Genomic DNA, 14323 nt, shown 5'->3' with positions numbered 1-14323 from the left:
CGTAATCCCCTCCTTACTTTTTATTTCAAATGCAAATTGAGTTAATTATATATTTGGCTGCAGCTTATCGTATTGGCCAGGAAACTGTTGTCAAAAGTTAATTCGATTAAAATTTGTTTGCATATGAAATAATTGTGCTTTACTTTGCATTTGTTTAGTTTTTGATTCGTTTTTCGTCGTTGTTTATCTTTTGTTGAGCACTGTAAAAGGCAAATTAAGTGACTGGAAAGCTGGTCGAACTTGTTTCACAAAGCCATTCTAATGCTTATTTATTTGCTTTTGACTTTTAGTTCTCGGCTAGAAATTATAAAATACGACCATTAATAAGCCATGTTATTTCTATTAGTTTGTTTTTATCGCTATTGCATGCCAAATTTCTACCATATGATGGAAAATTTTGTTTATATATACAATATATATGTATATATATATATATATATCTCGCACCTGTAGGCCGCACACAATAATGGCCATAAAAACACCCGCACTGTGATTTTTGGCGGCTGTAAGGGCGAAAGACGCTTTTAATTTGGCGAACTGTCGCTCATATCTTGTTGAACAAATGCCAAACTATATACAAATGTATATATATATATATATATATATATACATATATGTATAAATAATATACATAAACAATATTTACAAACGCAAAACAAGGCGTGAAATTGTTCAACGTAAGTTTGTTTATCAAGTCGTTTGCGAAATGCTCTCTGAAATAAACCCCAAATGTATTTTAAACATGCATTTTATTGTACATTTTATTAGTTTAAAAACGCTCATAAATAATAGTAAAGGCTTAACTGACCTTTCGATAAACATACCGCAATTTATTTTTAATGTTGATGACAAACTTCTATAAAATGTAAAATTCTCTTTCTTTATAAACAGCTTGTTAATGTATTTTCTTATTCCATATTCTTCATGCTATTTATAATAGTTGAAATTTTTCAAATGCTTCAAAGATGCTTCTAAAATATTTTTATAGTATTTCATTTAATTAGTAACAGATATTAAACCAATTTTAAAATTTATAAATAAAAGAACGATTATAATGAAAACGTAGAACGAGGTTGTTTGGCTATAAAATACCTGAAGTCGACAGTTAAGTGAATAATTTCTGTAATTATACCCTATAAAAATATATCGATACGCACATGCGATATTCATACACCAAATCCAAGCTATGCATTTACTCAACAAATTGCACAACAAAATTGTTTTTGCTAAAATTCAATTAATAAGAAGAGTGCTCTACTTGGGGGTGCTCGACTGGGGGATATCCTGAACATTTTTCTAACAACATCAAATACAGATCGTGCAATGCACTCGATTGATAAATATAAATTTAAAACTGAAGGGAAATAGTAGCACATACACACAAACGCAATTGCAATTCTGTTTGTGTGTATGTGTGCACATGTATGCGCTTTATGATTGCTGCCACAGCCACGTGTCTTGCCAATATAACCACACATTTTCTTTAATAACTTATTTTTTTCATAACCGATCTTAATGATATTTTCTGCAGGAGATCTTATTGAGCTATAGAATATTTGTATATTCTCAAAAAGACAATTTCATTTAAATTGTGTCTTAAATTTGTGAGCAGTAAATTTGGGTTTATTTATTAGCTATGAGGCGGGCGATAGCTGAAAAATTAAAGATCATTCATTTGTATAAACTATTTTCTGGCGAAAATCTGCGCATTGAATAATAAAATTGATTAAGAAGTTGAAGTCTAGTGTAAGTTGGGTTCAAGCTTTGTCACTCCTGGAAGCGTATTCGTCGAATTATACAAAACCGATCAGCACGAAGCGCACGAAAACGCTCGTTTACTTTTAAAGCCACCAACCATTTCGTTAATAATTATATAAAATCATATCATTTTTCACTATTATGAAGCTACATGACAAAAACAGAATTTAAATATCGATTGCTTGGAAACAGGGCAGGTTATCGAATATCTGCAAGGTCCTACTTTTTTTAAATTTCAAGTCTTTAGCTTTTATAGACGAAGATAGCTAGATCGACACGGATATTGATGCTGATAAAAAATTTATATGTTATATGGGGTCGAAGATGCTTCCTTCTGACTGTTACATACATTTGCACAAAGATAATAATTTAATTTATTATTTCTTGAGCAGCTTTAAGCTGATGATAATACAGATAGTTTTTCCATTATAAGCTCGATCCATATATATGTATATATAATGCAAATATCAGACGTATTTAATCTTACGAAATTCAACTTAACAGCGTATTCTCATTAAGTACAGTACAGTTAATCAAACCTACTAAGAGCATTATAATAAACATTATCTAATTATATCTTGGTTATCTATGACTAAAGTTTCGACTATCAATTCCGTTGACACACCCTCTCAATCTTTAACCTATGTTCCGTAATGTTTGCTCGAGTAGCCGCACAAGGAATCGTGATTTTGATCGTCCCGCTGTCTGCTGAAGTATATGTTATCAGCTTTAAAAAAAAAACAAAACTGATTTGTTTTTACCAGAAAGCGCAAGGTAAACATATGCGAGTACACAACTCTATACTATGTATGTAGAATATGTAGAGCTGTTACTCTGATAAGCCCGCAGCGTTGCGCATTTAGAAAGGTAAGCCTATATATGTAGTTAGTAGGAATTGTTTTATACTGGTTTCCAGTGCTACTTAAACTAGTGCCAAACAGTTTTCATGACTTTGCGATGTGCATATGAAAAGCTCAAACATACCAGGCCAAGCGCTTTGAACAGAAGTGAGACGGAAGGGAAGTTGTTCAGAAAAAGTCACAAACTGTGCAAATATTTCATTGGAATTATATAAATACTCGCGTTATGGCGTTAAAGGTATTTCGAGCCGGTGCGGATGTGCGGCTTCAATTAGCTCGCAGCGGAAAAAAAAACACACAACAACAACAACAATAAAAAAAATGAAATTATTATACATATGTTAAAATGATGACAACAAAAAATAGATTATTCAGCTTCTATATGGAATCACAATAATAAAGCTTTTCCTTAGTTTGTTGCTTTTTTTAATGCCCTAAATGAAATATGGCATATGAAATGTGTTATAAAGTTTATGCCGTTAATTTACGCTGATGATTAAAAGTAAATTGGCTTTTACATAATTAAATAATTTGTGTGTACGATTAATGTAATTTGAGCATTAAATGAATTAATTGATAGAGCAACGAAATATTTTAATGTTGCAACAGTTTTATACAAATCCACCTTCAGATTCGGTAAATAGATGGAATACATTTTCATAAAGCTTTTTTTGATTATATTGACATTTAGGTTACTTTTAACATCTCAACACTTTAATTGGCAATGTTCTCAATCGACTTTCGCCTTTGCCCGAAAGAGCTCCCTTATAATGATATCTGATATCTTTTTGATACAACTTAAGCAAATAATCAGAAAATAAAGACATCAGTTCATACGCTAAGTTTAAGAAAGGGTTTAGCTTTAGTTTTAACAATAAATAGTAAAATTAAAACATGGAATAGAGCCTAATGCCATAATTGACGGCCATCTTGCTTTTGATAAATGTGTGTAGTTTGATCTTATATTATAAATGTCAGTCTTGCCAACTTGTAGATAAAACAAACAGAGAACATTTTAGGAGTGATAAGGGCACAAGCAAAGAGTTAAATTTAGTTAGTAATTTGTTGTCGTAGCTATCAACTTGTTGCTGCACTCAGTCGTAAGTTAAATATGAATTGTATTGATTGAAGGGCTATCCACTTGTTGCTCATTTTCGTTTAGATTATAAATATATGGTCCTTAGTTTATATTAGACAAGAAGTTGTCATGTTTATCAGTACAGAAAGAGTATAAAAACTGAGACTTTCCCTTTGCCAGTTCGATTGTAGCAATTTGTTTATATATAATACATTTGTATATGTATATACATTTTTTATTTATTATTATTATCATTTTTTTTTTTTTTTTTTTTTTGCAAAATCAAAACACCATGAATAGAACAAATGGTTATATAGAACTGATGAGCATGCTATAGCTATACAAAATGACTTGCTGACATGTAAAGCTGCTGCGGCCGAGCGCTGTTGCTTATCGATGATGATCGCATTTTCAGTTGCCAGTGAAACGCGTAGCTTGAAACACGCATACGCTATGAGAGCCCAAGTTCGAATTGCAGCGCATTTGCTCATCTGGATGCTGCTGGCAGTGGTCAGCATCCAAGGCAGAACCGAAGAGGAGGACGTGGAGGAGGCGGAGCTGTATGGAACTGAGGCCGCGACCGAGGCCTCAACGGAGCGCACCAGCAGCGACAAGCGACTTGTGAACATCGAGAGCCTTCAACAGAACTGCGAGATCAAGAGCGGGCTCGCTCGCTGCAGCGGGTTCAATTTTGAGGAGCCGGAGGAGGTGGCATTCTTTGAGCTGCCCACACAGGTGCGCATAGCGCCAGACGGTGCTACCTATGAGCTGGGCGAAAAACAGCCGCTTGCCACACTGATTATGGAGAACTCAACATTTGTGAATTTTCCGCTGCACTTGTTCTACGAGCTGCCGCTGCTGAGCGAGCTGGATATGCGGCTGTGTCGCATGCAATATGTCAGCTGGGAATGTTTTCTAGCTGCGGATAAGCTGAAGATTTTGCTGTTATCTGGCAACGCCATCACTGAGCTGAACGAGCGAACTTTTAGCTATGCCAGCGAGCTGGAATTTTTATTTTTAAATGACAACAAGCTTAGCCGACTACATCCGGATGCGTTCAAGGGATTGCGAGAGTTGCGTCATCTCGATCTGAGCGGCAATCAGATAGAGGAGCTGCCGGAACGTTTGTTCGAAGATCTGGCAGCACTGCATCAGTTAACAATCGCTGAGAATCGTTTGCGCTTTATCAGCAACGAGCTGCTGGCGCAAAACAGCCGGCTGCAGACAATCATTTTGCAGGGCAATCAATTGCGCCAACTGGGCGAATACGCGTTTAGCTCGGCTCCGCATCTGCTCGTCCTGGACGTGTCGCACAACGCGCCGCTGGAGGTGCTCGTGCTCAACCTGAATGCGGGCCGTTTGATGGCCCGCAATTGTTCGCTTATTCGCGTGAACATCTTTGGCGCCGTCTCGAATGTGGATTTGGGCGATAATCGAGTTCAGGAATTGTATTTTTCGGCATCCGAGGCGCTGGAGGATCTAGTGCTGCGCAACAATTCGCTGGTGCAGCTGGCAACGCTGTCGCAAGTGCCCCGGCTGCGTCGCCTGAACGTGGCCAATAATCCGCTGTTGCGGGAACTGCCCGACGATTGGCAAAATACGCAACTGGAACGTCTCGACTTGAGCAATACGGGACTTAAGCAGCTGCCTGAGGCGGTATTGCGTGGCATGCCTCAATTGCGAAAGCTTAACGTTTCGGTCAATAATATTAGCGACATTGATCCACAGGTAGGCATGTTTATCGGTTATTTATCAATACCAATCAAACACTATTTATCGATATCAATCAAACATTCCTTTTAAAGGGTTTCATTACAAAAACTTAAAGGTTTTAAAGATCGATATATTCAATTAAAAGGGAGCTATATTCATGAAATTATTCATAGTTGGAAATACATATTATTTCGACATTTAAAGAGTCTTTTTCGAGTAATTTAATCGGTATTTGATATTTACTTAAAAGAAGAAGTTTTGATGTTAATTCACAGGACTTTAGGCATTTATCCCAGCTGACACACTTCTTTATACACGGCAATGACTGGAACTGCTTTAATCTCAAGATGGTGATGGATATACTCATATTGGAGCACGGTATAACCTACATTCCCGATAGAGTCGATGCCGACTTTCCGGGCAGCTACATCAACGGCATTGCTTGCATGTACCGCCTGCCGGAGAGAGAGCAGCTACAAGCGAATTTGAAGCCGGAATTAGCAGACGCTTCCTCCTCTTCCTCCTCTGCGGCCAGCATGGAGTACGCGAAGTACAGTGAACCCACGGAGGTGGACAAATTGCGTCGAGAATTTAAAGCTGTGGTGCAGCACATGGAGTCTAAATTCGATAGGGTTTTTTCGCAACTAAATGATTTGAATGCCAAAATGATGTCATTGGAAAACATGAATAGCTCATTGTGGAACCAGTTGACAATTACAGTGTGAATATGGAAATGATCCAACAGCGAGACCCTCGTATTTCCGTGTATAAGAATTTATCACTAAAATTGTATTTACTTTATGTGTGCTATTATATAATAAAGTAATTATTTAATTCTAATTGTTTAACTGATCTTTGATGAACTAGTACAAATATTGCAAAAAAAAAAAAGTAAGAGGACTAGGAGGACCTACAGCTAAAATTTCAAGCCTCTAGCTCTTATAGGTTCTGAGATCCTTGCGTTCATACATACGGACGGACGGACAGACAGACGGACATGGCTAAATCGACTCGGCTATTGATGCTGATCAAGAATATTTATACTTTATGGGGTCGGAGATGCTTCCATCTGCCTGTTACATACATTTGCACAAATTCATTATACCCTGTTTACCTATTTTTAATGGGTTTAGGGTATAAAAAGGTTGGTATGACAATATTTTGATTATACTGGCAATACTGTCGGTAAACAAAAAAAACCGATGAATTATATTTCTTTATGATCCAATTTTATTTTCAAATTAGCAGCACTTGTAACCAGTCATTGGATAATCTCTCAAAAATATGTTTATATAGTCTCTTCTGTTAGGGCGTCTTCAACTCTCTGCTCCGTCCTACCTACGTGCACAACAGATTACGCTATGCACAACTCTTTTCGTGTATTATGCAAAGATTACAATAGTTTGTACCACGAATTCTCCACCCTCATAAAAGCGTTGCTTTCAAGATACTTTCGGAAACTCACTGACCATTCCCAGCTATGAGCAGGGAGGGGCATTGCTTGCCGGACAGGCTACAAATTTCCCGCACCGAGTCGGCGATTTCCCATAACTATCTCTTTATCCTATTTACTTAACAGTTTCTTATATGTATATTCTTTATACTAGTATAAATTTCATTAAGTTTTAAATAACTCTTTTTTATTTTTTTAACTTATTTATTTTATATTCTAAAATAATAAAGTAAATTACGATTATTTGTATATTTTTACTTAAGAATACTATTTTCTATAGCTGCGGGCTCTAATAACGTCACTGAACAGGGGAATAGCTCCCGGAAGGGATAATAAAATACATGCACCTTGTTGGTGATGATACTAGAAATATTTGTATTCTAATTAGGCTTTCACTATTTAGTTTTTATATTCTTATGTATTAAATATTTAGGCTGACACTCGTTTTGTCGACCATTAATAAATCAATAAATCTATAAGAAATGCTCAAACAAGCTGACAGTGCTTCAAATGTTGACACATCGTGCTTGGCTGAGTCAACAACACATTTGAAGTCATCTTGCGACGCAAGTGAACAAACAAAAAACAAAAAGAACATTCAATTTTGTCGCTTGAAAAAATCTTACAAATATTTTTCACAAGCTTGACAAAATATTTACATCCGAAATATTGATTTACGAAGCAAGCAAAAAGCTTCAAACGAGGTTCATTCAACTTGCAAGAACCAAAAAAAAAAAAAAACAGTTAAAAAAAATTAACACAATCAAAAAAACAAATCTTAAAAGGTGCTTGTAGGGCCGCGAATAATTAAGTAATTATTAATTAATTAAAGGGAACTATATATACACAAGTTAATCAAGTTGAATATTAATGTCTTATCTTAGAAGGGGCTTTCAGGGCCGTGAGTAATTAAATAATTACTAAGTAATTAAGCGGCTATATATATACGCAAGATAAAAGTCGTATATTAAAGATAAGCAATGTCATGTTAAATTTATCCTAGTAGCCAGTTCCGATTCATTTCAAACTCATTCTTAAGGAAATTCATTAAAACTCTTTGGAGACGTGCTTAAACAATTACTTCTTTGGCAAAATTGTAGAGTATGCGTAGAATAATTGTTTGGCTGTGTAGTGCTGAAGATTGGGTCGAGCAACGCCATTTAGTAATTATTTCAATATAGTAATTACTAGTAAAATTTTGCAAAATTAATAAACAGGAGTATAAGTATAATTTAGAAATATGTAGGTACAATCGTAGCTTTTTTCTTGATTTTGTGTAATACACATTTGAATATTAATAAGAGTGCTAAGAATTGGCTGCTCGTCTGTGCTTTCAACATTTAACTTGCAATTTATGGCCTACTAATTGTTCAGATAAACAAAAGCAAAACACAGAACTTAGCGAAAAATATTATTATTGAGGGTCTTTGCATGCTGTTGGGATCGACAAATCTGATCAGATTGGCAGTTTTTGTTGGTTCGTGTTGTTTTTTAAACAAACATGTGACTGAAATATACGACCCATGTATGCACACAGATACGGATACATGTGTATACAATGGTATTTCTATTTAACGGTAATTGGCATACACGCACACCTCGTGCCCGCCAAATGTAAACATTCGGTATCAGCCAGAACATTTAAATACACACTAAAGTTGTTTTTTTTATTACTACGTAAAGAGCACATGAGAACTGCAAGTCAATAAACGTAATACAAAAGTCGCCATAATAAAAGGCAAGTGGTAAAAACTAAATGAAAAACTAAGTTGATTTTCGATAAGATGTTCGGTAAAAAAATAGTTAATTTAATACAGATGTTCAAGATTAAGCGAGAGCTCTTTAAAGCGAATATCTACGGGTTCCTTAAGAGATCTTAAGTCGGAGCTAAGAAAGAAGCATTTGAAGTTTTTCCACGATAAAGCCTGAAGTCCCAAGCAGGCTTGGCGAAACATCACCTACGCCATTTGTGTTATAATAATACTATATATATATAAAAAAAAAAAATACCTTCGAAAGCAATCTGCATTCGAAAAAATATATACATATACAATAAGAATTTCGAACTTGAAAAGAATCGTACAAGAGCATACAAAACCCGGTTTTTGGCAGTTTGCTTTTTGCTGATCTTTTGTAAGATTTATAAGGCGAAAAAGTGGCATAAATAAAAATTAAGTAGGAAAACGCGTTCTCATATCAACACAAAGAAAGTAAGGCATTAATATGTATAAATCAACATTGTTTTAAAAATTAAGTAAAATAATAACAAAAAAAAAAAACCAACCTGAGTTTTATCGCAAACTGGAAATTTGTATTTGTTGCTTTACTTATTGTTGTTACTTTTCGTACAAAAACCTAATTAAATTGTGTAGCTGGTTTAGCACTTTTCTTAGGCACACACATACACAAATACATATAAATAGATACACTTGGAAAAAACAAGTGAAGCTTGATTTTTGTAACCAATTTTAACTGTAATTAAAACACAAATTTGTTGTTAAACTATTTGCTGAACCACAATATAAAGATTAAAATTGACTTAGTATGATGTTTTGCTTTTTTCTTTTCTATTTAGTGCTTTGTTTTATGCAACACTTGAGGCGTTGACGTACGATTAGATTAATTTATAACACATTTTACTAATATGACTTGTTTGTTGTTGTTTGTAATAATCAGCGAATTTGTGCGACAAACAAATAAATCACATACGCACCGCACACACGCACATACGCACACACATGCAACAACAATTAATTTTATGCAGAAGCGCGCACTTCCACTTTGGACTTTCCAATTGGAACACGCATCAGAAACTGATCAGCAAGCGAGCAACACAATACACAAAAGCGCGTGAGAGAAAGAGAGAGGTTGAGGCAGCCCGCTGCCTGCATGACAGAGGCAAAATTAATTCCGTATTGCAATTGTATTACAACAGAGGCTCGCTGCTATGGGAAATTTCCATCAATTGTTGTTGTTGCTGTTGATGTTGTGTGCGTATAACAGCTGATCAGCGCACGCAGTTTTGCAGCTGACGCCGCTTATTGATTTTTTCTTGTTTTTTTTTTTTGTAGTTTTGATGTTTAGATGTACAAAGCGTTTTGCGCATTACACTAAAGCGAAGCCGTTACAAGTGCTTCTGCGTATTGTTATTGTGGCTTTTGTTCTCTAACATTTTTCCGTGCACTGTTAAGACGACGACGACGACTTCGGCGCAGTCACAATAAAAGGTTTTATACGCGGCTTATCGCAGAATATTTACACAAGAAAAAACAACAATTGCTATTTCACTTTGTTGCATTTGACAAACATTTTATCTCGTTTCTTTGCTTTATTTTTATTTATTTTTGCCAAAAAGGCGCAACAGGTAAAAATACATACACACACACACACACACAAAGGCAGCACACACCAATACACTAACAGGCAGCGTTGGCGCGCGCGCGTTGCTTGCTGCCGCTTCGATGTAGCTAATCACAAATAAATTACAATTTACGCACAATTTCTCTGGCAAAGTGTCGGCTCTTGCACTACATTTAACTTGCTGCTGCCAACTGTACGGGCACAACAGCAAAAGACCAGAGTTAGGAGAGGGAAGCCGATAAAAAAAAACGTAACGTTTGTGACAAAAAACGACGGGACAGACGAAAAAGTGTACTTAACACGACAAAAAATTATTAGTACTAAATTGTTTTTGTGCGCAGTGTGACCGGCTCGGGTAAGCGGAAAAAAATCCGTAGCAATCAAATACTAAAAAAATACCACTTGTAATATTTGTAAACAGATACTAACAGCTGTGAGCGATGATCGTATATCTTAACAACGTTTCATGGATTATGAACAATAAAAGTTTTCTTTCATTAAAATAGCTTTGATTTGGTACTTATCGATAACTCTTCATTTTCCTATAAATTACAACCAAGCTAAAAAGTAAATACATATTGTAAAAACTTTAAATGGTGGTCAATTAATATAATATGATATTACAACAAATTTCAGCGAAGCTTTAGTCATCATTAATATATGCATATTCAATTTTATTCATTAAAAAATCACAGTCTGACTTATGGCAGTTTAAGCATTACCTTGCTTGAACGTACAATGGCCCCAACAAACAAAGCGCAATCGCGATCTGGCAGCACGTAAGGTTGCCAGAGTGACGCGAGCGTGATATAGCAACGAGCATTTAGACGAAACACCAACAAAGGCGCCAATATTCAAATTCGATTTGCATCATAATAGCAAACCTTTTCAAGAGAACTTTATTTGCTGCTTATGCTAACTATAAAAACTAAAAGATATGTCCGTAGTTATTAACTATCATAACAGCTTAAATTAAGCTTTTTAGGTTTTTATACTATTTCCTGTGGTTGAAAGGATACGCTATTTGGCAACGTATGCAAACGAAAACTCCGTGGAAATTTTTGTTCGCTTCAGCGAAATCAATAAAAATGGCGCATTGCAATGAAAAATGCTGACGACATTGACACAGAAGCAACCCCCAAGCCCCAACCCTCCTGATACAAATGCTCACGTGGTCTGACATGTTAAGATTATAATAGGAGCAGCTGCTCGACATGACTCGTCTCGACTCACCTGCTCAATGTCAAAGTCCCATTCGGGCGAGGGTGAGCGTCGTTCCGCTTGCCCACCGGGCGGCGGGGTGCACACAGCCGGCGAGCCCGCCTGCGGCTCCTCCGGTATGACGGCGAATCTGCCTCGCTGCAATATGGGCGAAATGGCACCATAATTAGCTAAAAATAAAGAAAACAAAAACAGTTAGTTGAGCTAATTAGGTGGTGGCTTGGTCGACTTACATGTGGGCATGAGACGAAAGCGTCCAAGTGTCGTCTCTGGCGGACCCGCCGGCGTCGACGATGTGACACGAAAGCGGCCACGACGGGCGGCAGCCACGTCCTCATAGCCATTGCCGCCCACGGCAGCTCCTCCTCCAGAGCCACTATGCATTTTTCTATTTTAAGCTCACTGCTGTGAAACTGCTGCAATTTAAGGAGCGACAGAGAAAGAGGGAGAGGGAGAGAGAGAGAGAGAGATGATGAGAAGAGTGAGCAAGAGAGGTGAACTAGAGTAAAAGCTAAAATCGATAGGTCAACTTCAGTTGGCAGGCTAAGCTGCCCAAAAGGTAGTAGTGAGTCAGCAGGAGGGGGGAGCCAGACTATAATTTGTTAGGCGCCACAAAGTATGCACCAATTTTGTAGCCAACAGCGTTGCCAGCTTACGCAAAAAGTTGCAAATGCAAAATAAAATAAAATCGCGTATCATTCAACTATTCCCACGGGGTAAAATAAAATTGAGTGACAGAATGGCAGAGCGAGAAGGCGAATGCTAGCCAATGTCTTGTTGCCGGCAGACAATGTGGCGTATGTGTGATATATATAAACATAGACACATATATATTTAAATATGACATGCACTTATTTAGGTTGGGGTATTATGATTGTGCTACGCTGTTTACAACCAAAACAGAAAGTATAATTGATAACAGATTTCCAGACACATTATTATATAGAGCATTACAGATCTAAAAGCCCAATTCCACTGTCAACATTTCTTACATTTTTAGCAAAGGATCCACATTTTTCACATTTGCAAAAAATAATGGTATACGCCCCGATTAATTCGAGTTTTTTGCGATGATTTATCTAATTTCGTGTCGATGTTATAGAAATTATGAAGCTGATATAAAAAATAAGGTAAGCGGACACTTTAAATAATAATTTTAAATTTTACTTTTTATCCCACAGTTTTTAACATTTAAAGATGCCCAAATGTTTCAAAGCGTCTATTAAATGGAGCCCCTACTTCGAGGCCGTATTATTTGAACTTTGGAAGGAAAAGTTTGCTGCGCCGATCAGCTGTTAATTTAAAGACGCAGTACGTTTGCCATTCATATGTCACCCATAACTGACATTTCCTAATGGATGTCGGTGAAAAGATATTTAAATAAAATTATTTCATTTTTGATTTTTATAAATTAAACCTCGAACCTCGAGCCAGCTACCTAAATATTTAAATCTAAAATGTTCATTCCCGCACCTTCCAGAATAAAAATAAGATTTCTATTCACCCAATTCATGAATTATTATATATATATATTTATACATATATATATATATACAAGCGGGTATTCCCCGGCCTTGCCCGTTGCACGTATAAAATAAATTCTCTCAAAGATCTTTGAAAATGATTTTGAAACCGATTGAACGGTAAACAAAAATCTTTCATACAACCGATTTTCGCCAATTTACGACTGTTGCAGGAGAAATTTTCGTTGAATCGCATTTCCACCGATGTAGATTGGATTTTCCGAAAAGTGTGAAACACGTCTCAAATGATTTTTCATACAGATCCTTGGAAATGAATTTGAGCACGAAACATCACCTCTTAAATCTTTGACCCCCATTCCCATATATTTTTCGAAAAGTGTGAAACACCCCTCAAATGAATTTGAATAAAGATCGTTGAAAATGAGTTTGAGGCCGATCGGATGGTAAACAAAAAAGTTTCATACAAACGCTTTTCGCGATTTTTCAACGTGCACCTTCATCACGTAAAGTAACTACAATGAAAATTTGATTGGTATGGGAATGAGCTGTGCATTGATCACCAATCAGTCGGTCAATAAGTCAGTCAGTCAGTAAGGACAAACAGTTTTATATATAGAGATGTATCCAGAAATCCGCAGGCTAGTGTTGGCACTTCTAGTGCTAAAATTATGTTAAGGTTTAAAACTCTGTGTACCCTACTTTGCCTATAATTAAATTAAAAATAATAAAGAATATTAATAAAATAATGCCTAGAAATTGAAATTTTAGATTTAAGCATTAAATACGTAAGCTTTAATTTATCTGTGATTTAATTTTAAATAGACGAACTACTACATATTTTGTGAATTTAATGAAACATATAAATCAGCATATAAACTTTATTTTTCAACGTTTTTAACCATCGGTTCAGTTAAATGCCTGATGTATAATAGCTTAAATTAGGTGGTCATAACAAACCCAAACTGTCTGTTCATCAATCATGCAAGCCTTTCACACAACAATTCATTTATGCTATTCGTTATGATTCACAATAATAAAAAAGAAAAAAAAAACTTTCCATTTATACTAAAAATTTCTCAGTTTTCTTGTCAAGTGTTTTACAAATTGTCGTGAATTGTTTATTTCCACCGCTTAGTCATAAACTAAAATAAACGTCACACAAAATAGATTAAATGAAAAGTTCCCAATGTAAATATGTGCATGTATTTATGTATGTGCTTAATTCATAAACAAATACATGTTGGGAAGCAGTAAAAATATTTCGTATTAATTAAAAAGAAAAAGTCTTTATTGAAATGCTCACGATGTTTCAATTGCTCGAACAAAGCGATTTAAAACTACAGCAAATTAATTGACTATGGGCTGCCAGAGATAAAATAGGAAATTTCCAGAAATT

The 14323-nt window shown here is 35.8% G+C and overlaps 3 protein-coding genes across 8 annotated transcripts in view; 1 reads left to right on the top strand and 2 right to left on the bottom strand.

Moving 5' to 3' along the window:
• Positions 1–11842, bottom strand: part of SNF4Agamma (SNF4/AMP-activated protein kinase gamma subunit) — a 78191-nt gene extending 66349 nt beyond the window's left edge. For 2 of the 4 annotated variants that reach the window (XM_064698788.1, XM_064698789.1), the window contains exons 1-2: positions 11677–11842; positions 11456–11613 (exon numbers count right to left, since the gene is read on the bottom strand). In XM_064698788.1, coding sequence (XP_064554858.1) covers positions 11456–11613; positions 11677–11827 — 309 coding nt within the window. In that variant the 5' untranslated portion in view covers positions 11828–11842. Of the gene's footprint in view, positions 1–9146; positions 9335–11455; positions 11614–11676 lie in introns of those variants that run through there. The other 2 variants (XM_064698785.1, XM_064698787.1) reach the window with 2 other exon arrangements.
• The window catches only part of LOC135439925 (fructose-bisphosphate aldolase), a 187327-nt gene that overhangs the window by 42435 nt on the left and 130569 nt on the right, over positions 1–14323 (bottom strand). The gene's annotated exons all lie outside the window — the stretch shown is intronic.
• cDIP (Common Dpr-interacting protein) lies at positions 4100–6249 on the top strand. The gene is made up of 2 exons (XM_064698612.1): positions 4100–5424; positions 5685–6249. The coding sequence occupies exons 1-2, from the start codon at positions 4150–4152 to the stop codon at positions 6132–6134; spliced, it is 1725 nt and encodes a 574-aa protein (XP_064554682.1). The 5' UTR covers positions 4100–4149; the 3' UTR covers positions 6135–6249.

The sequence above is a fragment of the Drosophila montana genome, unplaced genomic scaffold, assembly GCF_035044405.1.
Source record: "Drosophila montana isolate Dmon_TW-CO22-7 unplaced genomic scaffold, ASM3504440v1 contig_779_1, whole genome shotgun sequence".
Taxonomy (NCBI): Eukaryota; Metazoa; Arthropoda; class Insecta; order Diptera; family Drosophilidae; genus Drosophila; species Drosophila montana.
Note: the sequence above shows the minus strand (reverse complement) of the source record. Positions and strands in the feature narration are given on the sequence as shown.